This window comes from Fukomys damarensis, unplaced genomic scaffold, assembly GCF_012274545.1.
Source record: "Fukomys damarensis isolate Sample0158 unplaced genomic scaffold, DMR_v1.0_HiC HiC_scaffold_26, whole genome shotgun sequence".
Taxonomy (NCBI): Eukaryota; Metazoa; Chordata; class Mammalia; order Rodentia; family Bathyergidae; genus Fukomys; species Fukomys damarensis.
Genome location: NW_022900938.1, coordinates 35,343,383 through 35,361,190, shown reverse-complemented (window position 1 = coordinate 35,361,190; position 17,808 = coordinate 35,343,383). Strand labels below are relative to the sequence as shown.

General features: G+C 36.2%; 1 protein-coding gene across 9 annotated transcripts in view; it reads left to right on the top strand.

The window, feature by feature from the left end:
- The window catches only part of Pkp4 (plakophilin 4), a 223,946-nt gene that overhangs the window by 115,538 nt on the left and 90,600 nt on the right, over positions 1 to 17,808 (top strand). For all 9 annotated transcript variants that reach the window (XM_033756275.1, XM_033756274.1, XM_019204972.2 and 6 more), the window contains one exon: positions 8,898 to 9,010. In XM_033756275.1, coding sequence (XP_033612166.1) covers positions 8,898 to 9,010 — 113 coding nt within the window. The remainder of the gene's footprint in view (positions 1 to 8,897; positions 9,011 to 17,808) is intronic.

Here is a 17,808-nt window from a genome sequence, read left to right as displayed (position 1 = left end):
ACACAAAAACCTCCAGATGCACTCAGCTATATCATCTTTGACAAAGGAGCTGACCATCTCCACTGGAGGAAAGATAGCCTCTTTAATAAATGCTATTGGAAAAACTGGATCTCAACCTGCCAAAGATTAAAACTAGCCCTTTATCTTTCACCATGCACTAAATCAGAATGTATCCTCTTTTAGATGGAGCTACTTAGAGGACCATTAAAAACTTCCCTGCAGATAGTGAACTTGGATATCACTGGCTCTACAGATTTGCCTGGTATTCAGATTGCCAAGTGACAGCTGAAGAGCCAGTAGCAAGTCTCGTCATAAATTATGTTGAGTAGACATTCTTTTAAGAAGCCTACAGTGTTGCCATAGGAAAGCTTGGAGTCTTTTCCCGTTTACCTTGAGCTTCACCTCTGCCCTTGCCTGTAAGCAAAAGCTTTCCGGCTATAAGCAAAAGTGTTTCAATATCTCTCTTCCTTTATTTTCATTTCCTAACAAAGGAGCTTTAGTGACAAAGTCACAGATAAGAGCCTAAGCTCTTAAAATGTAAATTTAGGGCATCTGGTAAACTTCACTGTTTTGCATCTCCTTCATTTAAACTGAAAGAAAGATATCAGCTAAGATACATAATTGTGTAGTTTGTTAGTAGCATAAAATTATAAAGATCTTAATATTGTTCATCTTCTATTAGAGTATCTCCTACTCTAATAAGAAATAGATTGGCAGTTATATGGTGTATTTTTCTTTTACCATAAGATTAAGATGTGTGAAACAACTGGCACAGCATAGGGCAGCTAATCCATTGGAGGGGTGGAAATAGTATTCAACCCTCATGTTATCAAAGTGGCACAGCACCACCCCTGTTAGCCCTCATTATTACCCTGCCCTTTGAAGATATTCATTTTGGACAAAAGTGATAAAAATTTTAATTTGTAGAAAACTATTTTTACTTTTAATGCATCATAGTATCCCTTGGTTCAGCTATCTCTGAATATAACAAATGAGCTTCATTTTTCAGTATTGCCTGCATTGTGTTCTCAAAACACTATTATCTAAGATGTTAATATTTGTTTCTTGAAAAAAAATGTGCTTAGTTTCAATAAATCAAAAAAAAAATGCTGGGTTAAACATAGCTAATTTCCTCCTGGTAGACTATTCAGAACTTATGCTATAGTCACTGAATTTCCAAGATACAGAATCTTATGGGCCTCATTTTCCAAATCTGGTTGACCCAGGGGCCCTTCCTCCATGGAAACACTATCAGTATCCTCTGGAGTTGAGTGGAGTGTTTTCTGGGAAAGGTATTATTAGTTTTTCAAGTCTTTTGATTGTTAAATTTCCTTTTAACAAAGAGAATAGCAAGTACAAAGGGGATAGACCTTATATGCTTAGTATCTCTGTAATTAATTATGCATTGATTTGGGGATCACCAAGTAGGTGCATTAAGTAAATTGGGATAGATGGAAAGGACATTTGATCCCCTGTATAGTACCAGCTGGTATTTTAAGGCTGAAAAGTTTAAGGATCCTTTGTTAATACATCTTAGCAATGATATTTTGTATTTTTGAGGATTTCTTTCTTTCTTTATTTTTTTTTCTGGTACTGGGGATTGAACTTGGGTCCTTGTGCTTGCAAGGCAGGCCACCAAGCCACTGAGCTGAATCCCCAGCCCCTTTTGAGGATTTCTTAATAGCTCTTAAATACCCTCCTCCCTTAAGCTGGACGCTGAATTTAGCACTTCATACATGCTCTACTATTAAGCTCATTTTAAAATAGTACCCTGGTTTACAACCCTCGGGGATATTATTATGACCATAGTTGACTTATCTTTTGAATGTGGGGAAAAGGGAAGAACATGCCATAATTTATCAGGGGAGCAGGGTATATCTTGCTGAATCCCCTGTATCTGATAAATCTAATATATTATGTAGGGCTATAAAACTCTCAAATGTACTAAGGCAGAAAAGAACATTGTTATTTTTTAGAAGATTTAAATTGGCAAAGGTTGAAATAACAGTGCTTGCTTAAGTGATTCTATCACATTAAGACCATGTCAGTTTGCTTCTTTGGATATACCCAGTATTCATAATAGCATGTTGAGGTTTATAGACGGAAAGGTATGACTCCTGGTGTGTTTTATGTGTACCAATAGTATGAACAGATTTTTGGTACACTGATCAACATTTTTAAAAATTGTACCTGGGCGTGGTGGTGCACACCTATAATTCCAGCACTCAGAAGGCTGAGGCAGGGGAGTCTGCAAGTTTGAGGTGCTACGTACTGTGTTTAAGGCATGCTAAGCTGCACTACATAAGGAAATACTGTCTCAAAAAAAATTGTAATATATTTTAATTTATATTAGGAAACTATAAAAACATTAAAAGCCAGGATCTTAATAACTTTAGTGTGTGGGATGATACTGTATGTTAAAAAGAACAAAAGTGAAATTAGACATGAAATTAGAAGGGAAACATATAAAAAGAATGGAGTCAGGAGAAAGGGGTGGGCAGGAAATGGGGAAGACAATATCACAGTATATGTACATATGAAAATGTCACAATATAATCCAATATTTAGTATAATTATTATAATGAATTTTTCAAGAAAAGAGTCAATTTACAGCAGATTATTAATTGCTAGAGCTACTGTAAGTCAAAGAAGAAAGCAGATTGGGAATCCTGGAATTGAAAAAATGTATTTTCAAATGAGAATGATTTGTATATTAAACTAAGAAATATTAAAGATCCCAGAAAGAGATGAAAGATTCTAGACAAGACAGGAGGGGATGGGGAGGCCAGCCTTGGAAGGGGCCACGCCCTGCATCCAGTGCGCCTGGAGAGAACTGAGGATCAGTGTGACTGTGTGTTATGGCTTGTGTGTAGATGGCCCCCAAAGCCTCATGCAGTCCCAGGTGGGGCTTTTTTCAGTGGTGGCTGGATCTAGAGTGTCTGATGCTGGAATTGGTTCATGGTGAGAGCACTAGGATTAAGGGTATGAGGGCCACACACCCTAAGTAGCCTGGATAAGATAAAAGGGGCAGAAAGACATTGTTAAGGTCCCTTGTTGCTTTTTCTACCTTGTCGTTGCCATGAACTGTTCTCTGTGATGCCCCACTGTCCAGCCATCTTGCCTTGGAACCAGCTGATCTTGCACTGAAACCTCTACAAACTGTGAGCTAAATAAAACTTTCTCCCTTTTACTTTGGGTGTCCGCTAGTTTGTCTCAACAATGAGAGAAAAGTAACTAAGACATTGTGGGAACAGAAAGTTGAAGGTTTCATCAGTGGTAGCCTAATCTGAGTGCCTGCTGCTGTTTCATAGTTGTGGACATCATAGCAGTTGCTGGATTAGTGAATCAGTCACACCAGCTTGAAGTCAGTAATGGTGGTAATGCACATAGGCATCTGTGCCTGGATGGCTCTAGCTTCCACACAGTGAACTTTGGTACATAGTTATAAAAATAACACTCTTCACTAGTTAAGAAAAGACAACATGACTGACTGACATGAAGACTATAAGAGGAGGTATGATTCCAGTCATGCTGACAGTGAAGACCATTATGTAACATATACTGACAATGAGGAATATTATTAAACTCCGTGCTGATGAGTAGAGGTAGTGAGGAGTGAAGAGGGACAACCTCCCTCCTTCAAGGCTGTTTGGCATGGAATATGGAGGAATGGATAGTCTTCTTCAGAAATCATTGCAGGAAAAAGCAGTATTAGGAAAGAACTACATTTCAGTTGGAGCCTGGAGGTGGAGCATACCGTTAGTAACCAGAAGTAGGGAGTGTTTGTAAACCAGAGTAAGAGTTCCATAAAGCACAATTGAAAAGGGTCAAGAAATACAGCACTTTAGCTATCAGTGAGGGTTTAAGGAGTAGGAGTGGGACTAGGAACCATAGGAAGGTGTATGCCCCTTTTTTAATGTCAACATCAGAGTCTCTGAAGCTAAGAACTAGAATGAATCTGTTCTTCAGAGGAGATAGGGGTTTACCTCATACTGAAATTTTTGGAAGTCAGGGAAAGGAGATGGTAGCCTTGGGCATATATATGTAGAATCCTAGTATTCAGTTCAAGGAAACACTGAGTCACCAATGTAAAGCCTTTTTTAGGACTGAGGAACTTGGGAGTTTTAAGTAAAGGTAAACCAAAATAGAAAGAGAATACAAAGGAAAGAGAGATTTCACTCTAAAAGAGCATGTAAAAACAGATAGATACAAAAAAGAACCAACTAGAAATCTCACAAATGGAAAGTACTTTTAGAGGGGAAAAAAGGTACAGTATATGAGATAAAGCCCAAACAAGGTAGAGAAATAATGAACTGAAGGTAGTAATGAGAAATCTCTGAATACATCTCTGAAAAATTTAGAGAAAATATGAAAAAGGCTCTATGTAGATTCAATATTTTAACTAGGTTTTCTCACTGAATGAAGCTAAATATACTGAATAAAATATTTATATTTTGTTTTGTTTTGTTGTACCAGGGATCAAACTCAGGTCCTTGCATTTGCATTGTATTTTTTGAAAGCTAAACTAAGCTAGAAATCATGGAAGGAATTCACAGAAATCAAAACAAATGAAACCAAGAGTCCTCAGCTAAGTAAGCAATAAACCTGACTTTCCCCTTAGAGGGATCTGCCAGAGCTCCATGATCTCGGCTTGCCCTTTGACAGTTATATGCTGCCTGCTCGTGTGAAGGCTGCCCACAGTCTACAGTCCTGTGCAATTCCTTGCCCACAGAGAGAATTTTACAGAGCAGCAACATGAGTGTAAGTGTAGTGTGGAACATGCTTCACAGGCCAGGGCAGACAGTGGGGAGAAATTTTCTCCCCGAGAGATTGATACTGATGAGATTCAAAAGTCCAAAAGACCAGTAAGCCTAGCAAAAGATGTTGGCGATCAGGAGAATACAAAATAATGGATAAAAAAGATGAACTACAAGAAAGGGAGATTTATGCCCCAAATGCAAATTGCTATCAGTGAGAATGAGAATGCAAAGAAATCAGACCTCTGCTACCCTGCTACCTAGAATATAAAGTAGTAAAAGTTTCTTGAAAAGTAATCTGACAGCTATTATCAAGCAAAATTGAAGATGTGCATACCTTTTAACCTAGTACTTCTAGGTCATTACTCTGGAGAAGTCTGTCTCAGGTGAACCAAACGACTTACATAAGAGTGCTTATTTTTACAGACCATTTATTATTGCATAAGCAATTAGATACAATATAAGACTATGATGACCATGATGAAAACATAAATACATTTTGCCAAGGTGGTAATGTGGAATACTATTAGCAGTGAAAATAAGTGCATTAGATCTGCATGCATCGATACTGGTAAATCTCAAAATGATTATGTAAAAGAAATCCAAAGCTCAAGACTGTCTCAGTTGGATTTTCACTGAGATAATTTTCTGGGTAGAAATATTTTATTATGGATCAACGCCTGTGAAGAACAGAGTAAGGAAATTCAGGACTGGATAGGGAAATACCATGCAGACTAGCAAAGCCTCAATTACAGGAGTATGGGCTTGGTCTTCCTGTTGCTGCTTCAATCCATGGTTGGATGCAGGGATGTGCCCTGGAGCAAGGAGGTTCTTTGCTAATGGAACAGCCCCAGCACCCCCACCATAGGAGCTGACAGCCACAGACCCTTTGCTGGCAGTTAGGGCAGCAGGTCCTTCCTTGAGCTCCTGGGGCAGGGCAGCTGTCTAATATATGTGGTCCATCATGGACGTGAAACTTTATTTTCTTCTATTTCATTGACTCTCAAAGAATACTTAACCAGTATATTTATGTAAGAGAGATGTGCTAAATATAAAGAGACGCCTCCTAACATTGTTCGCCAGACTCTGATGAAATTATCATATACTGAATTTTGGCAAGCACTTTTAGCATTAACAAATATAAGCTCCCTATCATTTACATGCCTGATTTTGGATACTGATTTAAGGATCAGTTTTCACAGTCTTATGTTTAGAAGATAAAAATATAAAAATTTGAAATTTGTAGTTGATATGCATAATCATCTTAATGAGTGTTATTTTGGAAATCGTTAGTTTTTTGTTTTGTTTTGTTTTTGAGTAGGAAAAATTTATTGAGAGAAATATAGCTTCTGTCTAAGAGAGACAGAAGAGGGACCGGAAAAATGGGGTGTCCTCCATTAAATCTGTTTTTATATGACTGCATAATGCTGTCTTCCTCATCAGTTGGTCTAATAAGGCAGTAGAGACAGAATTGTCAAATATTCATGGCCTACTCATCCATCTTGCTGCCAATCTTGCTGTGTGTGTCAGCTTATTTTCTGTAGGGGCAATAATCATCATCATTTCACAACAAAGCAAACATTTTATTTGTAAATGTTCTCAGGTATTAGGCACTATTTATAAATTCCATGCTTTTTAGCTTCCTGATATTCTGCTTTTGCTATTTCAGTGAGTCCTACTTGTGAGAAATTTGGACACAATAGGTAAGAATAGTTTTGATATAAACAGTAAGGTTGAATTTTATGGGTTCCATGGCCAGTAGGAATATAATATGGACTGTACACAGTTCATAAGAACATTAAAGGAATTGCCTAACTTCTCAATAGAAAATGTAGCTACATCATGAGTACATAGGTTTTCCTAGGCAACTCAACAGCTGTACATAATTTCTATAGGTGTGTGAATCAAATTTCCTAATTGTACATAAGAGGCTAATTAATCAGAAAAGGAATTTAACAAGTGCTTATTACTAAATTCTCCCACTTGTTAGACTGAAGGGCGAGCCTTGGGACTGAGTGTCCAAAATCAGTGTCCAAATTTGTTGGACAAAATTGGTTATGTAAAGAAAATTTATAATTTCCAAACATACACAGAGTATGTATGTATGGAGGTCATTTTCTAAGTGAGGAACTTTATTTGAGGCCTAATACAAAAAGTGCTACAAAAAGGAAAAAGAGGAGAAAACAGAGCTTCCTGTTTTCCTGGAATCAAAGTTTCTGAGTCAGCCTGGCATGACACCATCTTCAAGGCAGAACCAAAGAGACCTATTTCTACTGAGGGAAGGAATTATGGGAAACTCACACCTTTGCCTTCAGGCAGGAATTTTCCCAACCTTTTCCTTTAAAGGTTATTTAAAAGGTCATATGCTTGCAACTAAAATGATTTTAAAAATCCACTACAGTGGAATTTTTTCTATGAGTGGAATTTTTTCCCCTATGTTCTTAAACACTTCTGAGTCTTATCCTGGTATGGTAACTTTTGGCTATCCCACATTTAAGGAAAATAGGCCAGCCCTTGATCCCTAGTAGCATTGAAACTAGAGTACAGTGGTAGTGTGTTGGCCTCAGGACTATCTGGGAATTTGTAAAACTGGTCTTCTCCTGACTAAGTAATAGCATTGTTTCATATATATTTGCGGTGGCTTAAAGCTTTAGAATATTTCATATATATGAAACCATTATATTAGACCAGAGAACAACCAAGAGATAAGCATAATATTATTTTATAAGATTATCTTAGCCTGGTCCTGAATTCAGCCTGATCTTTTGTTGCTAAACACACCTTAAGAACCAGTGTCCAGGAATTGTTAAGAGTCAGGCATCCCGCCTCCCCTTCCTCTTATCTTATTGTACACATTATTGAACTGTTACTCCTCTTTGCCTTATCCAATACACCTACACCAAATGGGTTCAGTAAAAAAGGGTCCTTCATATCAGAAAATGATAAGAAATCAAGGAACTGTTTCTTTAAAATTATTTTAAGAATAGCTTGTGGAATTTGCCTAGCCACTGCTCTCAAGTAATTGTGAATGTGTCTGATACTGCAGGGAGCTAATAGGCTTCTCAAAATTTTTGACAGATATCTGTTTATACTCATAATATTTTAGGTGGTCTTGTATCTGATTATATTTCTGGGTTTAGTGTTCACATGCTGGGTGTTCTGAACTAGCAGTTTTTACTAAATTAAACTATTTGCAGTTCAGCATTTGCTTTGAACAATCTTGTAAGGTGGTAAGACAGCACAAGGTGTCTTGAGGTTTTCTTAGAGTTACTTGTGGCTTAAAGCCTTGGAACATACTTGATCTTTAGATGTTTTATTCCATGCCAGGCTTTCTATATATTAAAATCCCATCATACAATAAGAGAGATGCAAATAAAGTTAGCATTTTTTCTTATAATAGAAATTACTTGCTTTCTCCATGCAGTTTAGATTGAAGAATATAATTTGTTTAGACAGTCTTTCCAGCTTTTGAGTAGTATAATTTTAAATTTTGTGTTATGACTCATTCTTCCTTTTTCCTTTTATTTTGTCTTCCCTCTCATTTCGTACAATGGCATATGGATATATTTGTGGGGTAGCAAAATTGTGTTGATTATGCCATAGGTAAATATAAGAAGAATTTTTCTGTGGAATTGAAGTGATATTTTTCCTTAATTAAATGGTTTGTATCAAGCATAATTAAATGATTCTCATCATGTGGATTTACATTTTTATTGCTGTGCTGATTTACAGTACAGTATGAGAGGTATAAAAATTAGCCATTGAGGATGACATTTTATGGGTTGGAGTGCCTTTGATTCACACATATCCAGTAAGCTCTGCAGACTTTAAATTTATATGCTACTGCAGCAAGAATTAACTTTTAAAAACCTCAATTAGTACCTAAAACAAAAAAAAAGGAAATAAAGATCTAAACATTTCCAAGTCCAAAAAGAAGCTGATATGTTATCGTGCCTTTACGTTTAAAACAGCCACAAATCAGGTTACTTATACCATCTTAAACTTTAATTTCATAAAACCATACTACAGCTTTATGTGATGGATATGTTCCTGTGTTTCCTGTAACATACATTAGTTCGTAGATCTGCCTGAGCAGTAAACTTTCTCTCCTTATGTGCGTTTCGTTTCCTTGAATTGCAGGAACTTCAATTTCAGCGACTCACCCGAGAACTGGAAGTGGAAAGGCAGATTGTTGCCAGTCAACTAGAAAGATGTAGGCTTGGAGCAGAATCGCCAAGCATCGCCAGCACCAGGTACACAGGGCGAAAGCCTCGGCCTTTATGGACCTTCAAGTTATATGTCTTATTAAGTTGTCCTGGATATAGAAAATGATTCTGTTGCTGGGGATTTAGCTCAGTGGTTCCGGTGCCTGCCTCGCAAGCACAAGGACCTGAGTAAGACCTCCGGTACCCCCCCCAAAAGATTCTGTTACGATGTAGCTACTTTAGCTTGCATTTCTGTATTTGACACCAAAAATGTTGGTGTATTTTAACCTTCAGAAGCCTGTTGCAGTATTGATTATCCTTCAGTTCTGTGCTTGAAGTGTTTATGTAGCATTAGTAAGCTTCCGTAGCAAAAGAAACTATGCTACCTTCAGAAATTGGATTTCTCCTATGTAAAAAGTTGATGAATATTCCACAGTTAATTGCTGCGTATTTGGTTAAAAGTAGCTGGTGCTATGAGAAGCTGGTATAGCTTTTTGTTTTGTTTTTTGGTTTTTGTTTTGGTACTAGGGATTGAACTCAGGACCTTGTGCTTGCAAAGCAGGTGGCAGAACCACTGAGCTAAATCTCCAGCATTTTCTGGTTTTTATTCTTAGGAAATATTTCTAAACATTTTTTAAAATTGCTTCAATTTACTTTGAGCTTTTTGTGAAACCACTATACAAATTATTTTATGAAATAATTTAGAGTATTAGCTATATCTAAAATGTACCAATAAATGTTTTGCCAAAAAAAAAAAAAATACTAGCAGTAAAGCTACCTGCCATAAGCAAAAAAAAAAGAAGAGCGTTCAAATATAGAAAATATAGAATGAGTTTTTTACTGAAAATATAGAAAATATAGAATGAGTTTTTTACTGAGAAAGCATGTAATAATGATTATTTTTATTTAAATGGCATCTTAGTCTATCTGAAAACGTTATAAAAAATTTCTGCACACTACAAATGGTTAAGTCACTGTTCACCTATAGATTTCTTTCTTAGCAATTACATCTTTCTAGAAAATCTACTGTAAAATTCTTCCATTGTCTGCATTTTTAAGCTTAATTTATTTACACTACATAGGTATGCCTACAATAAGTTGTGTCTTATTTGTTTCTATCCCCATAATTGTTCTTCTCTGTGTCTACTGTTATTTGTAGATGAAAACTTCTTTTTGCTGAATAGAATGTGTTCTGTAGTTTCTCTATTCTAGCTGACTATTGATATGAATTTTAAACTATTAGGGTGGTAAATTGCATTCACATGGATTTTTTTATCACTGATAGTTGTGTATATTGATGTTTATTAAGTCATGAAGCATATAAATAGGGTAAATAAAATCTTTTAAAATAAATAGAAAATTACGTATTCATTTTTTTAAAATCCAAACAGGTTTTTATAGTAAGAGAGATTAGAAGCAAAATGCAAAATTTTACATTTCCAATTCTGCCTTTGCAATACCTGATGAAATAATTTATCAAGGAAATAAAAAATTATTACAACAAAAATAAGTTTTAATTCTCTTCATTATTATATAAAAGTTATATGCAGCTGTAGCACCAAAAAGGAAAAGTCACAAACTCAATAACACATATTCCTAAACCTTGTGGATCAACTGGCTTAGAACGATAGAATTTCATCTTAATAGAAAAATTAATTTAACATTTCAGGAGTTTTTTTAGGATTTCCTAGATATGCCAACATAGCTAAACAAATACAGAATTTCTCTTAAACTCCTAGAAAATCTCACTATACCAATAATAAAAGCCAATAATTAGAAAAAAAATGACAATAGAGAAGGGAAATCCTCAAATACTAAAAGTAGAAAAGGAAATTAAAGATGGAGCCAAAAGCATTTGAGCTACTTTATAGGTCTGAGGAAAATTGTCAACCCTGAAATAAGCTCAGAATTGGCTGTAATGGCCCAGGCAGGAAAGAAGGAATTTGGACTTGGGTGTGTTCAATGTGTTCCATTTGAATTTAAGATAACTGCATTCCATTAAGCTGTAACCTGCAAAGGGCTGCAGCTATGACCTTAGCCAACCCCAGTATGTGAGTTTGGAGCCCAAATATAATTGTCCCCGTCTGAAAAAATGAAACCACTAAAGATGAGCTCATAATCTGATTTTATAAAACACAAATAAAAAACCCAAAGAGTGATACTAGCGAGATGACAGAATAGGACTGTCTAGTGTACTTTGTCTCACAGAAATTTTACTGTTCATCTGTGAAAATAACTTGACAAGAGCTAAGGAATCCAAGAGAGAGTAAGCATCTGAATGTGCTACAAAAATTAGAAAAAGTGTATTAAAGAGGACAGAAAGCACGGTTTTGTATTTCTTTTGTTCAGCATATCCTTTTGTATTCTGATTTTGTAAAAGACTGCATTTTAAAAAGTTGCCTTAAAAATAAAAAAAATAAAACTTGACAATGAGTAAGAATCCGTAGGAGGAAGAAAGAGTAGAATTTCAAACTCCAAGAACCAGACTGGAGAAATTCTGAAAGATGAACATGGCAAAGGAAGGAAAGGAGGGAGGGAGGGAAAGAGGTAGGGGTAGAAGATGCTCATTGCAGAAGTGTTTGCAAATGTGGAAAAAAAACCCACACAGAAGATAAGTATTCATCAGGATGAAAATGGGAAGGAAATTGGCTAAAAAACTAAAACAGTCAAAATTAAATAACTAGATCTACCTGTATTGACATGGGCATGTTTTCTAAATGAACTTTTGATTGAATCTGTGTTGCAGAAGAGACACAGGAGGTTACCCTCTTAACAGTTTTAAATATAGCAGTACTGTATAATAATTAAACAATACTTAGATTTATCCATGAATGTGCATGGAGTAAAAGCATAGGACAATTTTGCAATAACATTAGCTTAAGATAATGATATCTCTAAAAAGAAAGTGGGAAGATATCAGGAATTAGGCTTTGACCCAGTCTGTAAAATTTTATTTAAGAGAGCCATCTGCAGCAAATAGGACAAAATGTTAACAATGTTAAATGAGAGGGTACTTGGTATATACATGGCCATCAAATTTTTTTCTATAGTTTCTTGAGGTTTTAAAATATCAAATAATACTTGGTTATATAATTCAGTTAGCTAATACCACAGATTTGATTCTAAAAATCTATAAAACACATACTGTGGGTAATAGTATCAGCATTTGGGAGGCGGTTGTTTGTTTGTTGGTTTTGTTCTTGGGTTGTTTGTTTGTTGTGCTTCGTTTCTGGTGCCGAGAGTCCTCTCAGGCATGTCACTGGGACTTAGGCAGTCAATGTTGGGTGAATATTTGAATGAGTCCTGAAGAAGTGGGATCAAAGCTGACCAGAGAAGGGGAATTGTGGACATAGTGTATATAATCCTACACTATGGTTGTTCTGGAATACAGAGGCTCACTAGTGTCTAGTACAAGTCCTGAAAATACCTAGTGGTTTATCAAGGTTGAAGAGGTTTGAGTGTGGAGAATTCTGGTAGGTCTATAAGAGACATACAAGAAGTTGCTAGTGATGGCAATTACTAGAGAGAGTTTTCCTTTCCTGATAATTCAGTCTATAAAATGGAGTGAAGAGAGAACAAGCAGATAAATATCAATCTGCTATAGAATCTTTAGAGGTAGGATAGGGTGGGTTTCTTCATTCAGTAAACTTTAGTTGCACTATGTAACCCACTTAGATTGTTGTACTTCCATTTTATGTCCATTTTATGCCCCAACTAAATGCTAATCTTTCCTTCTTTCAGCCTTTCCCAAGTTCCTCAGGGAAAACCATGTCCATCTGAACTCTGAACTGTTTTCTGTGCCTGTGTTAGGTCATCTGTGCTATGATGAAATCCACCCACCCCAAATCCCTGCCACATGCCAATAGGCAGGCATTCAGCGAGAAGGTCACTGAATGGATGCTGAACCTCAGTAACATCCAGTAGATTTTGAGCTCATCAGAGGATGCTTTGCCATCAAGTTTAGGTTAAACTTGCTGTCTTTGAGTTGCTAGGCACCCTTTCTCATGTCTGCACTCTCTGCATCTTTCAGAGTGCTTTGTAGAGGACCTTAAGAAATCTGTTGACATAGTCACTCTGTTCTGTGACTGTCTGTTCTGTGACTATACACTGGTCAGAAATCTTGAGAGAGACCCCTTATGTCTTCCCGCTCCTGGAATTGTCCTAGAACCAGAAGGATATAAATAGAAGTTAACTTTCAGACTCACAGTCTCTTTCCTGTCAGCCATTTCTGGTTGGCTAAAATTAAAAGTGGAATTGCTATTTATGGCCATGGATTTTGTTCATTCTTACATAAACTGAGTTTAGTGTCAGCCAAACAGATGATTTTATACCTAGTTATCTTTCATCTTGTTTGATTGGGATTCTGTGTCAGTTGGTAGGGTAATCTGTGAGAATTTTGTTACTTTTCCTTGTCCACTGATTCTGCTAATAATTCAAGGAAAATGATAAGTATATTTTTATTGGCTTTTTCAGTTGTCCAAAGTTTTGCCATTGCTGGTCTCATGCTGTGAATAAAACGAGTTCCTGTTCAATAAACGACTCACTATAATTGACTGTGGAGCCCTTTCCCCAAATGAGTGGTTCTAATTGTGAGTAGTTCAGTTCCCTTACACTTGCAGTGGACTTGCCATATGTCTAGTTGAAACTTTTTTTTTAAAAAAATCTTAAAATGAAATTTATTGGGTTTTTTAATTAGTGACTCGTAGCTAAACAGGGCAATGAAAAGCTCAATTTCTGTTTGTTTCATTTCCTGCATATAAAGACATTAATAAAGGTAGTGATATCAACAAATTTATAATGATCCTCAACCTGGAATTGATGGAATCTGTATCCAAAGGTGATACATTAGATCAAAGATAATACCTGAAACCTAAGGTCAGGTTAGGCATTGGTTCTGAGTATACAGTAGTTATCTGTTGTATTTAATCATTTGATCTCATCTGAAAGTATTTGAAACACCTTTTTTTTGGTACTGGGGATCAAACTTGGAACCTTGCTCTTGCAAAAGCAGGCAACAGACCCACTGAGCTAAATCCCCGACCCCTGAAATACCTTTTAAAATATAAAAACTAAAATTACAGTGAGGAAGTTAAAGGAAAGAAAATAGAAAGTGTAGAAAAATAAGATGAAGCCAAGGTATTTAAAATAGTACCCAAAAAATGTAGTATCATGCCATGCATTTGCTTTGCTAAAATAGGGAGCCACTTTGACCCTGTCTGTCACAGTGATGGCGAACCTTTTAGAACTTTCAGGGATATAAACATCCTGCTACCATATGCATGTCATAGATTCACCATCAGTGGTCTATAAGATAAAGAACAGACCTAGTTGCACAGGAGGACTCTGATTCCTGGACTAAGACTTGCGAGGTTTCCTTTGTGTGACCCTGTTAAAACATCTCTGTTAGGTGTTGCAAACAGCATCCATAGTGGTCTTTCTCCATTAAATTACGAACCAGGCTCAAAGAATTATTCTTCATTGCTAAATGGAATATAAACAGATGGAATGGTGCCCTCAGTAGAAGTAATTCTCCAGGGGGGCAATTTGACTTCTAGCTTGGCTCAAAATGATACATAGCATATGTAGATGGATGGACCAATGTCAGGTCTGCTAAGCAGGCAGTGTGCTGTGACTTTCTGTCTGCAGAGCCTGAGAGTGTGGATAACAATGAAGGCCAGGATGTGGTGTGTCTTATGATGCAGGTCACCGTGCAGGTATATGGCAAAGGAGCTTTACTAACAGAAATGGGTCTGAGGTGATGCTGAAGTATGTAGAGCTCACTTCAGGAAAATCTCACAGCACTGGAGGCTGCAGAGGGAAATGTGCCCCTTAAGCCTTGTGTTTCCCAAGGGCCAGGCAACAGCTTTCCAATCTAATTTTTCATGAACATGGGATTTGTTCTTTTTCTCTCTGCAATGTCATCAAGAGGGCATTGTTCTCACATTAGTGTAGTTTAGATTTCACTGGATAGGATGATAGTAAAAGGACCCAACAACCCACAGTGAAGAGCCCTCCTGGCCTCTGCCCAACTGTTCACCTGGGCATTTCCCTTGCCTTCCAATGTTCCCAAAGACAAGGATGACCATGACAAGATCTGTCTATATTTTATTGACTGTGGAGTAAAATTATGATCATCTTAATTTATAAAGTACAAAAAAGTATAAAACGAAAAACCCAGGATTCTGACACTCAGATAACTACTATATTTTTAAGATACGTTTATTAATGAATAAACTACAGTAAAGTTCAGCACTTTGTGGCATAGTTTTATGATTTTTTTTTTTTTAATACCGGGGATCGAGCTCAGGTCCTTGGGCTTGCGAGGCAGGCAGCAGAACCACTGAGCTAAAACCCCGGCCCATAGTTTTATGATTTTTAACTACCACTTTTAGTGTGAAGTTCTGACTGCCATCAACCTAGAGAATATTTTCATGAAACCCCAAAAGTAAAACAGTCACTTTTAAAACTTTGTTGCCGTTGCATGTGTTTCTCTTCAAATTTTTTTTTCTTTACCATAAAAATGCCTATTTGTCTTGATTCTAAAGTTCCGCTTTGTTAGGCCAGGCCTTGTCCTTCACACAACTTTTAATAGCTACCCTTTGCCGGAAAAAGTCCTAAGGCAGCGAACAGCTTGAGGCTTAGATATACTAACTTGGCCCCAGAGATTACTATAGCTTTTAATAGCAAGCACAAAGTAGGGAGAGTTGGCCAAAAGTACTGCAAGATAAATTCAGCCTTCAGGTGTACATTTCATGACCTGTGTTCAAATTTCATGTAAGCAGTGAAATTACAATAGTGATTCATCTTGCTAGGCTACAAAAATAGGAAGGATAAGAAAATACAGTTAGAATTAAAGATTCCAATGATGAAAATATAATCATCTTAGAATTCTAGAAACTATCTCCTAAATTTTACAGTGCAGAATTTCAAAACTATTGCTAATAACAGAACTTGGAATCTTACCATTAACCAGAAACTCATTTTAGTTTCTATTCTTTGTTTCTCAGTTACTTCTAGGTAAGTTTTCAATTGCGAAAGAGAAAGTTTTTTCTTCACAAGTCATCAGTTCGTACTATCTTGCAAATCATAGCTTGTTTTAGGATAAAGCATGTAAATTTTCATTTGTATTAAAGTAAAAAAAAAAAGTATTTAAAAAATGGACCCTTTTAATATTGCAACTTTTAGAATTAAGGCAGTTGTAATTATTTTATCTGGGCTTTTTTGCTTATGATTTTACAGATACCCTTTGATGGAAGAAGGTGGTTTCTTCACATTGTCCTTTAACTAGCTTCTAGTGTTTGGAGGCTAGTCTAGACACAGAGAAAAATCCTGTCTGTATAAACTGGAGGGGGGGTGAAATTAATAACCTCACACTCTTCCTAAGATTATCTCTCCCTTTTCAGTTAGTTGAAAGCTCAGGTAAAATAGAATTCTTTATGGATTCAGAAAAGGTCATACAATCTTGACAATTAGTCTTCTTATCACCACTTAAGAAAAGAACTGTTATTTTTTAATAAAAAGGTTTGATTCTCCACAGCCATTTAGATTTTTTCCCCCACATTTTATACGGTCATCTGCTGGCACCCATCAGGCTTTTAATGAAACTATTAAAACTTCTAAAAATATTTTAGGACTTGACAGTAGTAAAATAGGCTTTTTTATGGTTCAGATCTTTTCATCAGTGAATATTTTTAAGTCATTGTGAAATAAAGCTCCTGAAATAATGCATTCTTTAAATGAGTCTTTGAAGATTGAATGTTTGTCCTTTGATAGTTTACTATTTAATACTTCAGGAAAACGCTTGATAAAGCTTTGTTTCTTTGACCTTTAGTGCTCTGACCAACAAAAACCTGGGTTTGTCTTTTAATAAAATATAATCACATACCTTAAAATTCGTAATTTATACTATACAGTTCAGTGTTTAAGTGCATTCATAGAGTTGTGCAGTCATCTAATTGTATAACATTTTCATTAATAAAAAAACCTCTATCTTTTAGCAACCCGCCCCCCCCTCCGTCCCTCTTCACAGACCCTGGGAACCACTAATTTACTTTCTATCTCTGGATTTACCTGTTCTGGATATTTTGTATGTATGCTGTTAATACAGTTTGTCATCTTTTGTGTCTGACTTCTTAGCATATTTTCAAGGTCCATCGATGCTGAGGTATGACTTTTTCTGAACAATATCCCATTGTATGGATATAATATATATTGTTTATCAGTTTTCTTTGGCTGTTTTGAAGAATGCTCTTCTATTTCGGGTTTTAAGAGGCAAAAATTGCAAAGCCTTTTGTTCCAGGCATTCTTAGATTGGGAGAATATAGACTACAAGGAGATTCTTTTTGACTTGCGTACCTTTCTTGCTGCTGTCACTCATGGGCTTGCCTTCTTCCCTTTCTCCTTTGTGCTCTGTTCTGGTAAATCTTTATTTACTTCTGAGATAGTTGTCTGTGTTGATTTACTGTTAAGTGCACACAGTAAGTAAAGCTATTTGGTCACTAATTATATTTGGTCACTAGTGACACTCATAATAGTCAAACAAATAAAAGCTCCCTGATTTCATTTGTAATACAGACTAAATGAAAAATAAACTGTTTAATATTTGAATTGTAATTATCAGAAATACTCTTTGGGATTTCCACAGTGAATATTTATTAAGTGGGTGCTCCTATGAGCAAACTTATTCACATTGAATTTTATAATGCAACTCATATTGTAAACATAGAGAGTGCCACATTTGAAAGAAAGAAAATGAGCCTGCAGCTCCACAGAAATGGTTTATCTAGAGCTATCTGCTCAGCACAGTTTTTCCAGAAGGCTTTTTTTTTTTTTTTTTTTTTAAGGGG